The 18,213-nt window shown below is 36.3% G+C and overlaps 1 protein-coding gene across 3 annotated transcripts in view; it reads right to left on the bottom strand.

The window, feature by feature from the left end:
* Window positions 1-1,517: 1,517 nt before the first annotated feature.
* NXPH1 (neurexophilin 1) overlaps window positions 1,518-18,213 on the bottom strand; it is a 137,755-nt gene continuing 121,059 nt past the window's right edge. For all 3 annotated transcript variants that reach the window (XM_077175359.1, XM_054634588.2, XM_077175364.1), the window contains exon 3: window positions 1,518-3,460. In XM_077175359.1, the coding sequence (XP_077031474.1) occupies window positions 2,699-3,460 (762 nt within the window). In that variant the 3' untranslated portion in view covers window positions 1,518-2,698. The remainder of the gene's footprint in view (window positions 3,461-18,213) is intronic.

Raw genomic sequence — 18,213 nt, 5'->3', positions numbered from 1 at the left:
TTGAATAGTTCCTTTTTGTATGGATGCTACCTGAAAAGTGGACAAATATTTAAACATGAATAGAATGTATATGTTTCATATATTTATGAGAAGTTTTAGAAAATATAGAAAATAATGAGACTGTACCAGCAATAGTATTTCACATCAATTTTCCAGGAATATAAACGAACCATATAATGCTCAATTTTAATAAGGATTGATAAAATTTTTAATCATATTTAACACTGGAGTTCTATATACTATTAAATGGAAATTTATATTGAAATCAATAGCAAAATTCCCATTGATTTAATAGACCCAAGATCTAACTATTGGCAACAACACATATTAATTTAGGGTTTATACTAATAACAATTACTTTTAATAGAGCACAAGGGGCAAACACTACCAGTTTAATCACGATCCCTGTTAAAAGAAAAAAAAAAATTGTGTCAGCATATTCCTGAATGAGATCAGAATATAGACTACAGAGTTTGGAAAATTTCTTTCTCCAAATCTAGACATGGTCTGGGGTCACGATTTTGTCCTGGAAATGTCATACATAATGAGGAAATTCCCACAAGCATATCTATTCAAAGAATCCAAAGCAGTAAAAATATGAAAGCCTCCTACTGGTACATCAGTGGGAAAACATTTACTTTCAATAACATTATCCATTTGCTTTGTTCCATTCTCATGTTCTGCAAATTTCAGCAAAAGAGGTCCTCAACTGGTAGTTGTTTTGAACTTTTCTGTTCTTGAAACACTAGTAGAGTGTTTATTGGGATTTTGGAGAAGCTGGTTATAATGCTGTGCATAGTTGAAAGCTGACCTGCATTTGCACCTGTGACCCAACAGCACAGAACATGGGGGCAAGGATGGAAGGGGAAAGAAAACATTTCCAGGAATGATAATTCTGAAAGATATGATATGAAATACTGAGCTCTTTGGGCAGCCTTCTTTTAGGCAAGGAATTCTTGCAGTTGCTGGTTTTCTGGATGTTGGGGGTAAAGTATGCCACTATCCACAAAATATATATATATAAAAAAGCTATGAGCTTTTTCTTACAGGAAGAAAATTCCCTAGTACCATAAAAAGGGATCTCTTCATTCCATAGAGATCAGGACCTCACAGGAGGCTAGAATTAAGGCAAAGACAGGCCTTTGTACACAGAGAGTGGCTCTATGTTTTCCCACTTTTAAACTATAATGACTCATTTTAAGCAAAGCCCGGCACCTGTAATTTCTTATTGGAGTGGGGGCTTCTGCTTGAACTAGCAAGACTTTCAGTAATAAGATCTTCTTGCTAGGAAAAGGGCTCCAGAAAGTTTTATGTATTCAACATATATATGTATTTGTACACACTCACACACACATGTACTTATACACACACAAATATGCACACACACACAAATTCATAAATAGATGTCTATATATGCACATATGCAAAGGGACAATATTGAAAATCATATTAGACTTGGAGTATTACCCGCTTGTCAGAACTATTTAAACTACTATCTACACAGTACATATTGAAACTCAACTTTAAGATTTTTTATTTTTATGTACAGTTCATTTTTTTTCCTCTGGAAATAAAATATCTAAATACAGACAGACTGTAATGTTGTATATGTATAGCTTTCAACAATACTTTAGCTGAATAAATGCTTTGTACATAGTTCTGTCTTTTAATGGAGTTTACAGCTACATTGATAAAATGGATTCCTCATTTCCTTGATTGTTTTAAACAATAACAAGCAGAGAGACAATTACAAGTTAATATTAATAAGCAGCTCAAATAACACTGGTTAAATTATGTACAATACAAACCATTCATACAAATGAAGACTAGGATATTGAATTTGTTACAATATTTTGTAATAAAGATAAGACAGCCACTTATAACTTACATGTTCTCCGCCAGGCATTTTCCTTCTTAGAGATCAATTCCAGTTTTTAAGTAGTTTAGCTGGCCTAAACTCAAACAAGTTTAAAGAATCAGAGCTTAAAGAGTCAGAGAAACATTAAACCAGAATGTCTGCTCACATGTAAATTCCAAATGTTTGCCCATCTTTACTAGAAACGGGCTTGCTCCATGGAAAAAGAGCCACCAACACCACCTTGAATGTGCCTACTGTGTGCTGGGAAAAGTCACAACACTTTGCTGTGTTCATATAATACGGAATACTGAACTCTAAACACACTTTTTCCCATTTTAACAAGTACTTATTCCTACAGTATTATTTACCAGTACAGCTGCTCCAAGCAGTAGAATGCATGAGTGGGGATTATTGATTGGCATGTACTCAAAGGACTTTCAAGGAGATTTCCATAACAGTCTGCCTTAGAAACCTTGTACTGTCTAGTTAATCCATTTTGCTTGATGATAGGTTATGCTGAATCCTTAGATATCAGACAATGAAAGATTTCTTAACAGGAATCTCAATAACGTGAGCTGAAAAGCGTGTGTGTGTGTCTCTGTGTATATGTATGGTTTTATTTCAAATCCATAGTGATTTACACCTAGATGGATACATGGAGCTGACTGGGCAAAAATTACATTAGATTGTTTTCCACTAACATATTTGCAGCCATTTGACATCAGCAGCAGCAGGTAGACACATTCCAGGCAATAGATGTGGCCTTCCTCCTTGAGGTTACAGCCCTGTTATTCGACCTCTTTTATTCCCCAGGCTTCAGTCTCAGACACAAGTTGGTCCTCACCCTGAAGGGAAGTAGGGTGTGTCACTGTGGTAGTTGTAATCAGGACACACCTTCTGTACTAGTTTATAATCTGTACTATAAAAGGAAATGTAAATACAGATTACTTTAAAGGGCTTGGAGCAGAGCCATGACACATGGCTCTGGGTCTGCTCCTGATAACAGGTTTTTGAAGGGTCATAGTTGCAGAGTGTATTCTTGGTAGCCTTGTCAACCTTTTCGTACTCGATTCGGCAGTTAAAGGACTTGGAATCTTTGGCATCAATCACTGTCTGTTGTGCCAAGTCAAATTCCACTATTTTTGTAGGGGGCACTAGGCTCACAGATACATTCCCTTGACCAGTGGAGTTATGCCTGAAGTAAACACTAAACGTCCCATTGCCATGGTCAACGATTTTCCCTGTTATTAACAGATTTAGCTTCACAGTCTTGATGTTGGAATGAAAATCTCCCCAGCCAAACATTTTCTTAAATTTCCCAGTCTTGACGATGGGCCGTCTCTTTGCTCTGGGCCGAGGCTCTTGCAGATCTGTGGAGTTCCTCAGCCAGTCCCAGAGATCTTGCTCAGAATAAGTTTCTGGGGCATCGTATCGCAGGTCCAAATCTGTATCATTTTCCTTTCCACGAAAAGTCTGTGACAGCAGTCGGCTGATGGACAAGTCTTTGCTGCTTTCTGTCCATATGTGCTTTAGTGTGGATTTGGAGCTTCCTGATTTTAGAAGTTCTGTTTTTCCTCCATTTGTTAAATTTGCACAGGTAACCTAAAAGAGAAGGGAAGAAGAAAGAAACAATATATTGAGATATGTGATACAAACCCCATCATTTCCAACTGAGACCAAAATAACCAGATTTCTTAATCATAGAGAAATATTTTTTTGAGAAATTAAATTGTACCTCTCTACTCAGTAAACCAAAAGAGAAATGTCTGTTTTCCTATGCTTTCCAAGAAGTTATTACTCAATTCTCCTTTGCCAGTTTTTTTTAATTGGCCTTCAGATTTAATCACAGACATTCACATTATTTGTCTGTTATGATGTCTGTAAGTGATGAGTGCATAACAAAAACTGAGTTACGCAGTCTTGTCATCCTTCAGGCTGTATGTGGCATCTCAGAGGGAAGTGTTCTCGCTTGAATGTTCACTCTGCAAGATTGCTGTGTCTTCCACCATCAGAGACACATTCATTTACTTTTGCTGCCCCTGGAGTCCACTGTCAGGGTGCTGTCTTGGTGGTGCCAGCCTGACCATGCTTGGAGTCCATGTCATTATGAATCTAATAATAATAATACAATTTCCCTATTCCTTTTATGAATACTCATTGGTGTATGTTCTTGACTGGGATCTTCAGTCACAACTACAATATAAATAACAGAATAATGAAAATTTAATGAGTTTTGAGTTGACAGCTGTACATACAGTGTACTCCACATCAGTTAATGCAGGAGGAGTCACAGCCTTTTCTAACAATCCCTTATAGACCAACTACTGGTTTGCCTTGTCTGTATCTAATATGACAAGTATTTCTCCTTTCTTGCTTCACTTCTTTTTTCACCATTTCCTCCCCAAATTAAACAGAGATCTGTGTAAGACAGAAAGCCTTTTGTATATTTACAAAAATAAAAAAATAGAGGCATCAATTTAAAAGCAGTAATAAAAAAGCCTGCAAAATCACATTTTAAAAGAACGGAAAATCTTGTACCAAGTTCCTACAAAATCATGTATTTCAGACATAGGCTTTCACAAAATTTACTGTCAGAGCTATTTGTCTTATTTATATTTTTTTTCTCTTTGCTTTAATTGAGTGGAAAACAGAGAACAGATGCAGGCTCGCAGCTGTCTAACATGCAGCACTGGCAGAGAGCTCTGACAGAGCATACCTGGGAGGGCTGGAATTTGTGCAGGGTGGATGGAAAAGGACTGACAACACGTGTAGTCCCATTCCCCCTAAAATTTGCACCTCACACACTGCCCAATTTTTTAACATTTGCACTGCTCTGAAGAGGCCATCAAGTTTCTTATTTCCATTTTCATGGCTACATGTGAGATTCCAAATATGCCTGTTTTATTCCTCTGTGCTCTGGCACTGATTTATGTGCTTCTATCATACTTGCAGTTATATCTTTCTCTTCACTTAAAAATGAATTGAGTGCATTTCATACCTAGGAAACCCATTGGAAACCAGAAAGTATTTAAATCATGTCCCCTCCCTACTGGTACAACTGGAGGTATATGTCACGGAGGATATCTATCACAGCATGGCCTTTTCATTTCTTAACAATCATGAAATTGAAACACACTTTCATTAACTTCAGTAGTTTTCCAAGGTCATTTGAAGGCACATAGATAAAATCAGTCTAAATTGCCTTAATACACTGATCACACAGGAGATATGCCCCCAGCCTTTTACAGCAACTAAATAGGTAAATAAATCTGTCGCATCCTACACTATACCTGCCCAATCCATTTCATGTGGGGCCAGTAGGGATAATAGATAAAATATGGATTTAATTCAGGATTTTGCCAAAGAGAAAACTTCCCCCCCCTTTCGAATGGACAGAAGGATTAAAACACAGACTAGCATTTTGATAGCCAGTTCATAGCTGCATCTTAGCAATAACACAGTAGGCCAAGAGAGAAGCTGTAATAAAATGCACTGATGGAGGGTTGATGAAGCAGCAATGAAGATGTCACAGGGAGACAGAAAGAGACTCAGAATGTTTTTTTTTTTCTATGGCATATGGGGAAGGAGGGCAAAATAAGAAAAGAAATGTGGTTAAAAGGAAAAATGTGCCTGTCTAGAATGAATCTATCAACCCACAATGAATCAAAGCAGTTAGCTAGCAGAGCTAGTAAACCAGCAATCTGTACATAGGATACAGACTGCTTACCACTCTCATTTTCTTTGCTTACAGTTTGTTTTTCCTTTGTTTTCCTCTCTTCATCTAATGATTTACATTTCATAGAATTAGACTACCAGTTCCATGTAACAATATGTAAGAGTTTAAAAACCTTGAAAATATGTTTCTCTTTTTTTCCAGATATGTGAAACTGAAGACTCAGGAGAGGGAGAAAATTTTCTGAAATGATTGATGGCTGATCCTATGCGTGGTTTTTTGAAAGCCAGCATATTTCATGGAAATGGATGATTTAGGCCATATGCATTCTATGCTGCTTCAAACCCAATCTAACAGATACAACTGATTGTTATTGTCATTGATTTTGTAATACCTGAAAGATTTCTGGCTGTGCAGTTAGTCCTGAGACCTCTGTTTATGATTTTCAATGTGGGTAACTGTTTGCATTCGTGAGTACAGGCCTGAACCAGTCCTTCCTAGTCAAGAGTCCATGTTAGCACTAAAAAGCAGCCCACAAGTGTTAATAAAAAAGCTCTAGAATTCATTGTGCTTCGCTAACATTTTCCATGCAGCTGCTTTTTCATATACTGCTAGTATACTATACACTATAGAAGTATCCTCAGAGACTCACACACCCAATAACACAGAGCATTGCTGTGTAATAGAATTTCTGCAAATGCAGCAGTTCTTTCACATGAACTGATTCAGTTTTCTTCAATCTCTCTTTTTCCCAAACACAAGGTTGCAATAATACAAGAAAGACCATACAAAAGTATGAGGTTTTGCACTTAGTATTGTGAAGCTTAAACATAGACCTATTTTAGGGGTTCATGGAAAAAGAGCCAATTTGAAGTGAGTAATAAAACATGGAGCAGCCTAAATTCTATGGTGGTTTTCTTGTCCTCTTCCTTGAAGATACCTGCATATAATTCAGAAACTTGCATACTCTATCAATTAGTTCATGCTAACCAGTTTTGTCTCCTTTTCCATAGCCAAGTGTCACTCCTAGATGAAACATTTGAAACCCAGTTTTAATGGCTCTTTCTAGGATGGAGTACATTTTCTTCATAGAAGCTCATATGGTGCTGACTTTTGACCCAAATGCTGGTAACACACTTATGTTCTAGCTCTGGCTGAAGAGTACAGCGCCAAGGCCTTCTCTATTTCTCTCTCAGCTTCTCAAGTGAATAGACTGGGGAGGTGCACAATGGATTGGGAATGGACACAGCTGAGCAGAGAACCTGAATTCACCAGAGATATTCCATAATATGTAGCATCATGCTTAGCAATTAAAAGAGTAGGGGGTTTAGAGGAGGTAGCCATCTTTTTTTCAGGAACTGGTTGGTCATCATTCTACCCACTGGAGTAGGTTGTGTGTTGAGTATTGCCTTTGCATCACTTGTTCTGGTTTGTTTTTTTCTTTTTTTCTTCTTCTTCTATTTATCCTTCAGTTATTAAACTTTTCTTTATCTTGACTCCCAAGTTTTCTCATTTTTATTGTTCCGTTCCTCTTCCCCATCCCACGGGGGGAAGGGGGAAAGTAAACAAAGAACTGTGAGGTGCTTAGCTGCTCACCAGTGTTAACCCAAAACACCAGTGCAGTGCAATAAATCAGTGTTGCAAAAGGGCTGAGTAGGGGCATTTCTTCCATGACTGCATAGCCAGAAGTGGTTCTGAATGATGACAAGGGCAGAAATGTTTGTATAGAAAAATAGTAAGGAGAAAAAACATTTAGAAGTGCTTATCTAGTGCTACAATTGTCTTTGGAAAAGCACCTATTAAGCATGGCAGACTGATATTTGGTTCTGCTCTTGTACTTTTAATGGAAAGTATGGATTTACAGTACCTAGTAAAGTCTACTGATACCAAAAAGGCACCAGGAGCTTTTGCTACTGCCTGGCTACTCCTCTCCAAAAAATACTGACAATTTGTTATTCCATTTCTTCTACTTCTTCTTTGAAAAAGGAAAGACAGTGATTTCATTGGGCACAATTACGGAGAGCATCATTAGAACACAGGAATTGATCTGTAAATAACTTTTTAATGTATTAAATAGAATAGAATGCTCCATTCATTTTGTATCCTATGTTTTGAGGGTGATGAATTTTTTTAATGTTTTGCTTCATTAAGCATATTTTAATTAATATAGTTCTTTAATTAAAATAGTTCTTTTAGGACTCCCTAAAGGATAGGCACTTTATTTATCTCAGAAGTTTTGGAGTTTTCTTTCAAGATACTGAGCCGTGAATTCTTTGCCAAGTTAAACCTTAACATTTGGAGCAGAGAAAATGAAGTTAAAAAGGAATTTCAGGAAACCATGAAGGCCTCAATTGGTGATTTAGGTCATCTTCTCACGGTAAAATCAACCACAGGTATATTAACATTAATTAAAGACTGATCAGGTTGAGATTTTAAAAAATATTAATTAAAAAATGTACAAAATGCATCTTGATTTCTCACTCTTTTCCTTTTATTCTAGCTCTACTACAGCTCATTACCTATAATTACAGTATTGGTTTAGAAATTATGCATTTATTTCTCAGAATACATGACTACTTCAGAGGAAATGAAAATGCAAACAAACAATCTAATACTCAAGGTGGAAAATCTCTCTCTTCAGGTAAATAACTAATCAAAAACCAAGACTGTTTTTATTGGCATAGAACTGTAAGAATTTGGCAGTGTTGTGTTTGCAAATGCTCTGTATAAAAAAAATTCAGAATTTCCTTTCCTTAGTAAGATATCTCAGAGACAACAAAGGCAGGAGAGTATTGATGGACATTACAATAAGCTGGACCATTATCAAGGCAGGGCAGGACACAGAAAGTTGTCACTGTGTCCTTATATTCATCCTGTTTATGCCATGGGTGGAGGGAAAACAAGACCAAATTTACTCTTCCATTTAGATCCATTTTTCTTCCCACAGCTATCTACACATTGTACGAAGTTAGCAGTGGTATGGAAATATTTTATTCAGTGAATAATTTCCAGAAAAGTCAAAGTCAATATTCTACAGGTATTTGGTAATAAAGAAACTGAGAATGCAAATTAATGGAGATATTATTATAAAGGGAGAGAGTGGAACAGACTGAAGGACTTGTACCTCTTAAATGGACACTTGGGAAAGAAGGATGAAAACAGAAAACCAAATACATGGATATTTCACAGAAACAGGCCTCTCTGGTTTTAACTTACAAACCTTTTTGCTGAACAACATGAAAAGATTAGGGATGTATGTTGGTCATTCAAAAAGTCTGCAAACTCAGATGAGACTGACAAACAGGACAGTAACTCATGATCTACAGTGTCAAATGAGAAATCAAAAGTCGCTATGCAGGATCAAACCTAAGACTCATTTAGAAAAATCATCTTATCTCCAGCAGCAACTATAAGAGATGCCTGGAGAAGAGCATGCAAGTGCCTTGCAGATGCCTTTCAAGAATATGGCAAGTGTATTTTAGGCCCCTAATTTCCTTCCAGATGTCCAATAATTTTAGTTTCCTCTGCTAGATGTTGTTTCTGTGTATGTTTTCTGTTTCATCATTTCCCTTTCAATTTCACAATATTATGCTATCACATTTAGAAATCCATGAACAAATGAGATTTCTGTTTCACTAACTCTAAACAGACTAATCTTCTGTTCATTTGATCACTTTGATACTTTGCAAAATTTAATGATCATAAGATGCTTCAGCAATGAGTTCGACAGCTCTGTTTCCTCCTAGGGCTTGTTTTGAACCCGATTCCTGACACCTTCTTTGGAGAACCCTTCATGTGGAAAGTTCTGCCTCTATCCAAATTTCCCATGCTCCTCATTACTTCTCTTTGTTGCTATGCTTTAAGTATTTTTTTCAACAAATACCACTGAGTGGAAAATTTGATGATTCCTAGCTCTCCCTCTCGCTGACTAGTACATGCCTCAACTATATCCATTCATAATAGTAATCAGATATTGATCTCTTTTCCAGCCCTAAAAGCCTCCTGAATCATGCAAATAATCCCTGTACAGAAGTTGTTCTATACCTACACCTTTGAATTTCCTTTTTGTCCTTCTCCACTCCCAGTTCTGTTTTTAAAATGAGAATGGTACATGGTATTCAGGATGTGGCACAACCATGGTCCTGTATGACTGCAAATATAGCCTCCCATAATTTGTTCAGTCTTTTTTCTCTACTTATTCAAAGTATTTTATTTGGGTTTGGTCATAAAAGAGCACTGAATTGATTATTGACCATTTAAAAAGAAGTTTCTGAAGTTTTTAATAATATTTTCTAAAGTAAGCACTTTGGATCATTCATTTAAGCATAAAAAATAATAATTTGTTGTCACACAAAACAGAGGGAATGTAGGTTTGTTTTTGGTTTTTTTTACTAACTTTAGGTTAAGAAATTGAACTTAACATACACTGTTACTGCAATTTTTGTATAGAACATCCTTAGGAATCACAAAATTCAAAATACTTTTATTAACTCTGCTCAGAGTTAAATTAAATTCTTAAATTCTGTATTTTTCTGGTTTTAATCTATGAGCTATCATTCTTGCTTCAAATTACCCTTGTTAAAACAAAAATGTAGCTACCTGAGCTTTCTTCATTATTCACACAACAGCAGTTATGCAAGACAAGAAGCTGATATAAATTCAGCTGACAGCAGCTGATAAAAATTCAGTGAAATTTAACATCATTGAAATTACAGTGCCTGTATCAGTTGATATCTCTTTGAGATCTGACTAAGAATCAAAGACTAATTAGAAAATTTGTACCCACAGAGAGATGAGGGTACTAATAAAAAAGTAGCAACACAGCATTGTTTAGGTGCATTATAATTCTTAACAGTTGTTATCATAAAATATTAAGATATTGGAATGGGTGTTCTGCAAAAGAAAAAAGCTAGCAAAAATTACAATTTTGCAGGGCTTTCTACGCAATGAAAGTTACCTTACAAATAAATCTGAAAACTAGCTCAAACAGTTTTCAGGAAATGCAAAGGTGGTAAAGCACCTTAAGTATTTGGTCCCAATAAAAATCCTTAAGAATTAGGGTTTCATTTCCTCTCCCTTGCATTCCTGGATTGTGGGCTAGGCTGTGACATTGCCACAAGCTCTGTGAATGGTAAAAGACTGATGAAAAAATCTGATGGCCTGGCAGCTATTAGGTCCTGAATTATATCATATCCTTTGCCAGTCTAGACCATGATCTTGGGTGGGATTCACTGATCTATTCATTCACCTGGAATTCTAGGCCTATTCCATAATCAAGACAGAAACAGAATGGATTGTGTCCTCTACTTCCATGAATGTTGATGAACTTTCCAAATTGAATAAATGCTCTTCACCTAGTCACCCAATAGTAACCAAGAACAATCTGACCTAAGGTACATAACTTGCCCTGGAGACAATTCTATGGAGAGAACCCAAAGGCTGCAGGCTGGCAGCAGGGCAATGAATGCTCTGTGTAAATGCCTTCTGCTGTTCTCCAGTCCTGCTTGAAGTGCACTTCTCCCTGTACATCTGTAAGCATGCTGAAACTGATGAAGTTATATGGTACTCATACACCAAGGCATGCACACTTGCTAGTATTGCTCCTCCTTTTAGACATAGGAAATTCCCCATCTAGAGGGATTTCTTGTGAGAAACAGTATAGACTTGTACTATTCTGTTATCTTTTGAGTTTGATTTAATCACATGAAAGATTTTCACAAGTATTTAGAATCTGAAAAATTAGTCTTCTTGATCCTGTTTTGTTCACTAGTGACTAAGAATTGTTTGGTAAGCAGGCTTTTAAGAAGTGTTTAGTCATCTGAGACAGATAGGTACTTTAAATCAATCAGACTTAGATTGTAATTACAGAGACACTTCTTCTAGTAGCAGTGTCCTAATGGATATTTTTCTCTTCCTCCTTTTTTTTTTCTCTGTTTCATTCTGCCAGGGCTGCCTTCTCCCCATGACAGTCAGATATATAGAAAGATTTTCTTTATTCTTTCACAAACTTTCAGAGTGGAAATCAGACTCAGAATTAAACATCCAGGCTCCTCTATCTGCCTGGATAAGACTGGGACCTTTGAACCAAGAATCAAAATCACAGAACCACAACAGAAAGCAATGAAAAGCCAGCCCTACAGTTTGTTCCACCCTTTTCCTGGAAAGTATGAGTGAAGACAGGCACTGCTATCACTGTTGTTTTCAAAGATAACTCATTTTTTTCTCTCCAAACACATAGCTTTTAGAGGGCAAAAAGGAAAAAAAGGAAATTATTGCCATTGTCTATTTCATTTAAGAGTTTGAAAGAATTAGGAAGTCAAACTGGAAGTCTATCTGGTCCTGCACCATGCATTCAACAATGGCTAAATGTTGATTTTATCAAGAAATGCAAAATGAGGAGAAGAACATACTATTTGTACCAGAAAATATTTTTCATTTTCAAGCCTTTGCAGATCAAAGACTTCTTAAGTTGTGGGCTACAAATTTCTTCATTTTCAATAAATATAGCTTACAAGCACTTGTCTGTTTCTGTAACAATCTTCTACCGTGTGAAACACCCTACCACCTCATCTCTACTTCAGACCCTCAGAACTTTCTCATCCTGTTGTTTTGAACGAGTCCCCTGCCAGCTTTATCTGATGCCACCCAAAATCTGGTCCAGCATGACACAACAAAACGGAGGAAGGAGGCAGGATTTTTCCTGTGGAGTTCAGGCAGGATCTCGGTGCTTGCATGCTGAGGCAGGCAAAGCTGCAATCATCTATGGCTGGCACTAGAGGAGCTTCCTGGTTAAAGAAAATAAGGTGTTGTCTGCATTACAGCTACTTCCAGAACTAGGCAGCTCCAAAGGTATAGTCAAGAAAGAGTGTAAAATTTTAGGTTTCAAGTACATAGGAAATGCATGAACTTTTCCCAATCAATTTGTGGGCCAAATCTTCACCCATCAATAACGTCAATCATAAAATTCCTAGAGGAGCAGAAAGATGAAGACAGTATGGTATTATGTACATTAATTTCATTTTTGTGCCCAGTTAAGACAGAATGGAAGGTGTTCAGTTTGTAAAATGTCATTTCTCTTTCAGTTTAGAAAATATTGTGCTATCACATATAAAACTCTGTGAACCAAAGGACCAATGAGTTACAATACCCTGTGAAAATCTTCGCATTAGAATTTTACAGCTTTCTGGTTTTTGCCTTAAAAGAACAGAAATCGAGCCCAAGTATTTCTGATGGCGGAGATGCAAGTGAATGTATAAAGATTTGGAAAAGGATTGAAATATAACTGTATGAAATATCCTATTAACTCTTGCCCTAAGTTTAACATTTTTGGAAATGATTTAAACTAAACTCTTGAAGCCTGCTGTCTATGTTGTCATTACAGATTTTTTACTTCAGTGGATTATGACTTTTGAAAATTCACCCCATCCCCATTCAGCAGGGGATTAAACTACCATGGAATAAATTAAAGTGGGTTAAAAATGTCTAACAGAGTTTTAAAACCTCTGTATTATGCCAGTATCACAGAGTGCTGCTAACTTTGAAATGAAAGTCTAGCTAGGTAAATAAATTTTGACAGGGATCTATTGTTCTTGTTCCACATTCCTGTAAGCCTTCTTTTATTAATATTAGCTTGCCATTTTCTGCATACATGTAGAAAGTAATATTAAATAAAATTAGATTTTATATGAAAGACCACAGAGCAACATTTTAATCAAAATTTGCGCTATAGTTTGCTTTCTGTGTAACACACTGAAAAAAATATCCATTATCATATGAGTAGCCATATCTTCTGAGGAAAGTGAAAAATATTATAACTTGACATATCCTGGTACTATATAATGGACCACTGTGCACTGTTAACATTGCTCATTTTCTACATGACGTTTCCAATCATCCAGTCGATGCAAAATTTAAATAAAATTAAATCCACCCAAAGAGTTTGTTGCTCCTGTGTCTGATGCTATATTTTTTCCAGAGAAAAGCATTAGAATGTTGATACAGCTGAGTCACTTTCCACACGGATATTCTTGGGTGCATCCTAGAAATCTGAATTTGAACAAAGATGCCATTTGAGGAGATTTAACTCCCACTGATGTTGGCAGGGTGCACATTGCCACACAAAGGAATTTTATATCTACATGAGATGCTTGGGGGAGGGGGGGGGAGCGGGAAGGGCTCCTACAAGTACAAGAAATTCTATAGCAAAAATACAAATTCCTTTCATTAAAATTCCCTGTTCTTCACCATGTGTTATTCATTGATTACAAACAGCTGAATACTTCAGGAAAGGCATTTTAAAAACATAGGGGAAGCTGTTCCAATGTTCAGAGACATATCCCTGCTAGCTTTTATGCCCTCCTCTTCACCTTATGCCCTTGCTGCATACATGTACTAACTTCTCAGAAGTCTTTTGTGATCTCAAAGAAGAAGGGTTTCTTTTCTTTGAATTTTAACCAGATAGATACAACAACAAACTGCCTTTCTAATTGTGTTTGTTTAATAGGCATTGCTCTTTCATTTTTTTGGTCAGTGGATATCAACAGCTATTAAAATTCATTTCTGAGGAAAGAGGTGTATTTCTTTGAAGTTGTTCTGGTAAGGAAGGGAAGCATTAAGCAGCTATTCTATTGCAAGTGTATTCAATTAATTTTTATTGAGATTTTCTTGATGGTTTTGTCAAGGTCTGCTAATTCTTACAGGGGTATGCTCAGCAGTAAGCAGCATGTGGGCACCAGCTCTGCTAGGCGAGCCAAGTGCTGAGCATTGTTTTCCTGGCGATGACATACACAAACATGCTGCAATGCTCCCAAAGTGCAAAGATGTCAAAGAAATATGGATTGGCCTGTTGGAAATTAGGAGACACCACATGTTACATATTTACAAGATCCAGGCAAAATTTAGTGTTGATCCAAATCTGAGCAGGACTCTATCATCAGTGTACACTTGCTCAGTCTGGATGCAGGGAAACCAAGCAGCCTCAGTAAATGTGCTGGCCACACTTACCTGCAGAGCTGGTCTTTATGTGACCCTGGACACTGCATTATAAGAGATTATTATGCCATTAAGAGGAGTAGAGCTACTGAGCACTGGAAGGGGATACCATAAACCAATTTCTCTACATCCTATAAACTGTTAATATTCAATCTACATGGTGCTTCTTTGTGCTGACTATCACTGACTATCACTTGCACAGACCTGTTTTAAGGTCTCTGGTACCTTTCTGAGCTGACCCAGACAGACATTGCCAGGGAATTTACCACAGCCAAACAAACAGAATAGAATGCTCAACAGAAAATCAACATTGTCGCTGCTTGACAGTAGTCTTGTATTTTCTCCTGCAATAGTATCACACCTAATTAAAAGTGAAAATTGATAGCCAGCAGGATTAATCAAATTCCATATGCAAATAGCTGGCTCATGAGAGCCATGGTCCAATTGCTAATACTATCACTAAGGTCATTAATTTAAATTGAGATGAGTTAAGAGTCCTTTGGGCATTGACACATAAGTTGAAGGAGGTTATTCATTGCTAAGTTTTTCACACTGTAACAAAAAACTTAGGAAGAGAATACATGAGTATTGCTCCAGCGTGCCAGGATCAGCAGCACTGTGAACTTGTCTATGGGGGCCATGAGTCTTCTCCTGAGTAGCTCTGATACATCAGTTTAAATTCTTATTAAGATGTACTGAAGCAAGTTAAAAACAAGACAGTCCAAGGTCTAGTAAATTTACATCTTTGGGATTTATTTTATGCCTTCAAATAACAGAAAGACTTCTAGTTTTTTCAACGAGACTTGAGGACCAGTTTCATAAATCCTTCAGAGACTTTCCCAGCCTTCAGCCTTCATAAAAGGTCCAGACATTTCCAATTAGCAAGTATTAACTCAGGTCATAAAGAGAAATACTGCAGCAATTCTAATGCAAATGCAGTGCATTTTCAGTTTACCAGCGAACCTCAAAACTAGTTCCAGTGTCTTGATCTATCTGCATTTCTAGATAGGGTGACTAGAAAAAATGTAGTCTTACAGGCAGATTATAATATAGTGCTACACACCTATGAGCTTTCTCCAAATGCTGATGGCAAAAATATTTTAAGTTGCATAGTAACAAAATTACTGCAGAGTAATAAAGTAGTGATGTAATTACATAACTTATCCTTCATGAAGAATAAAACATTACATTTATTACTCTGACCTTGTATCCCAAGAACTTCTCAGGTATGTAAAAAAAATTCAATTGGTCTATCAAAACAGGCTTAGAGTAAAGTGAGACCTGCAAATCTTGGTTGCCAGAAAGCTTTTTCTAAACTTATAGAGACCACCGGAATCTGGAAAATTAAGCTGGAATCCTTAGAAGTTTGGGCCTCATTATTTTCTCAAGATCCTGTTTTCATATTCTTAGAGTATAAAAAAATTCAGGTTTCAGGGACAGTCAGGCATTCTTTGTCCAAAATCTGCTCAAATTAGGAAATGAGGCGGACTCCAAAAACTGAATAGACAAACAAAAACTTTTCACATCAAGTTTCAGGAAGCCTTCATCTTTTTTGACTGATACATGAAGTCTGCTCTGCTTTGATCTCAGACAGTTCTAAACATCAACACCTTGACCACACTGAAATATTTGAGCCAATTCTCTCTGCATTTCCACTCATGCAGCCTCCTGCATGAACAAGATTTCAGTGGAGTGATTCAGACAGGAATTAAGTGCTTTGCCTTTCATAGCATAAACATTTCATCAAGGGCAGATCAAGATCACTGTTACATTCATCTGTCTGCCCAAAAACGCAAATAACTATTTTACATTGTCTCATCCTTCTATATATTTGTGGCTGAGCAGCAGTACAAAACAATTTAACATTAGCTAGCAAATTTCATTTGTTACCTGCCAAATGCTGATACAAAAGATAAATATGAAAAAGCAATAATATCCTCATTCTAAGGCAGAAGGTAACATCTTCATTATAATATACTTGCTAAATAATATTCAATAAACTCATAAAAGCATTTAATTTAAATATAAATGCTTAGGAGTTCCATTTTTCAGGGAGTAAATGACAGTCCTGCTTGTTTTTCTCTTAAATGTATTTTCAGAATAGACATCCTTTCATAACCTCTGGTTAATGTTATATATTATTACTCTTACTGCAATGCTCACAGACCTCCCTCTGGTCAGGGTTAAGGTGTACTAGAAGCTAAACATACATAGTCACTGACCTAGAAAGATTTCTCACTGAAACAGATTTGACAAAGGCAAAGCTAAAATAAGAAATATTAGTGATGTCCTAACTCAATTGCAGAGCTAAGAGCTAGTACAAATCTCTGGACTTCTCTTTCCCATGTCATATCCAGTATGTACCAGTGAAAAGGCCAGTTCCAATGATTACTTATACGTAATGCCACTTTAAAAAGGATGGAAGCTCAAGGAAACAAAGTCAGCTTTGAAGTGAATTGCGTCAACAAGAAGCCTGAAAACAATTTGTAGACCATTAAGTGGTCTCAGTTTTCTACAGGAGCAGGAAAAGCTGCCCTTGTTAATGAGAAATGTTTGATTTGTTCCTCTGCCAAAAAATGATAGTGACAATAATCATACTCATGTCTTGTATTGTGTTGCAATGTGGTTAGAAAATCACAACAAAAAAGAAATAACATTGGATTCACAATTTGGAAGACATTATAAATGTCTTTCAAAATGTGAATCCCTTTATCTTTCAGCAGCCAATCAACACCAGCTCTGGGTAGAATATAAGCTACCTAGTTAATAACAAGAATATTTTTCTATTGTTTCAAATTTAATATACAAAAATCTAATTATATAATTTTTATAAACTTACAGGAAACCAGAAGAACTTTTTCAAGTTATTAGCTTTATAGAGTGTTTTCTTTCTTATAGTTTGCTCTAGAGACAACTAAGACAACAGACTGTAGAACAGAAAAAAGTCCAGCTGGTACTTGTTACACAATATTTAAGCTTTTTATTCATCCATTAAAATTTTTTGTCCATTTATCTTTTGGATTTGATTATTAAAATATAGAAGAATTTTTATCTACCAATATTCAGCAATCCAGTAATCCAGCAATATTCCTTGATGAATTAATAGAACAGATTTCCTGGTAATTTCAGAACAGCTTTTCCATTAAGAACAGCATGTACACAGACTTGCTCTAAAAGATATCATATTTACAAGAAAGACATTCTATCACACATGAGTTACAGGAGTATGAGAATACAAAGCTTTGGAATTTAAAGTTTTGCTGTATCATGGTAGTAACCCTAGGCAAATGCCTGAAACCTAAGCCCCAGCCCCAAACCCTTACTCATTCCAAGCCCCTAACATACAACCTCTCACCTCATCCTAAGCAATTTGATGGCAAGAAAAAGAAGGGCAGGCCTTGTATGTATAATATACATAATTTTGCAGTACTTTCTCTAAAACAACTTAAATATGATTGTGTACTTTGAGTAATGCAGAATTGGATCTTTTTCCAGGTTCACTGACTACTACTTAACTAATTTTTCAGCAGATTCATGTCAGATTAATCCAGCTCAGGATCAATCACATATATTTAAAAATATCAAACAAAACCTTCCAGAGTTAAAATGAAGGTTATTCTGCATTCAGAGCCCTTCAAATAATTTTCAGCTTTATTTTGGGTCCAAAGTATGATTTCTTATTATTTCTTTC

The sequence above is a fragment of the Agelaius phoeniceus genome, chromosome 1 (assembly GCF_051311805.1).
Source record: "Agelaius phoeniceus isolate bAgePho1 chromosome 1, bAgePho1.hap1, whole genome shotgun sequence".
NCBI lineage: Eukaryota > Metazoa > Chordata > Aves > Passeriformes > Icteridae > Agelaius > Agelaius phoeniceus.
This window is presented reverse-complemented; position numbering and strand designations above follow the sequence as displayed.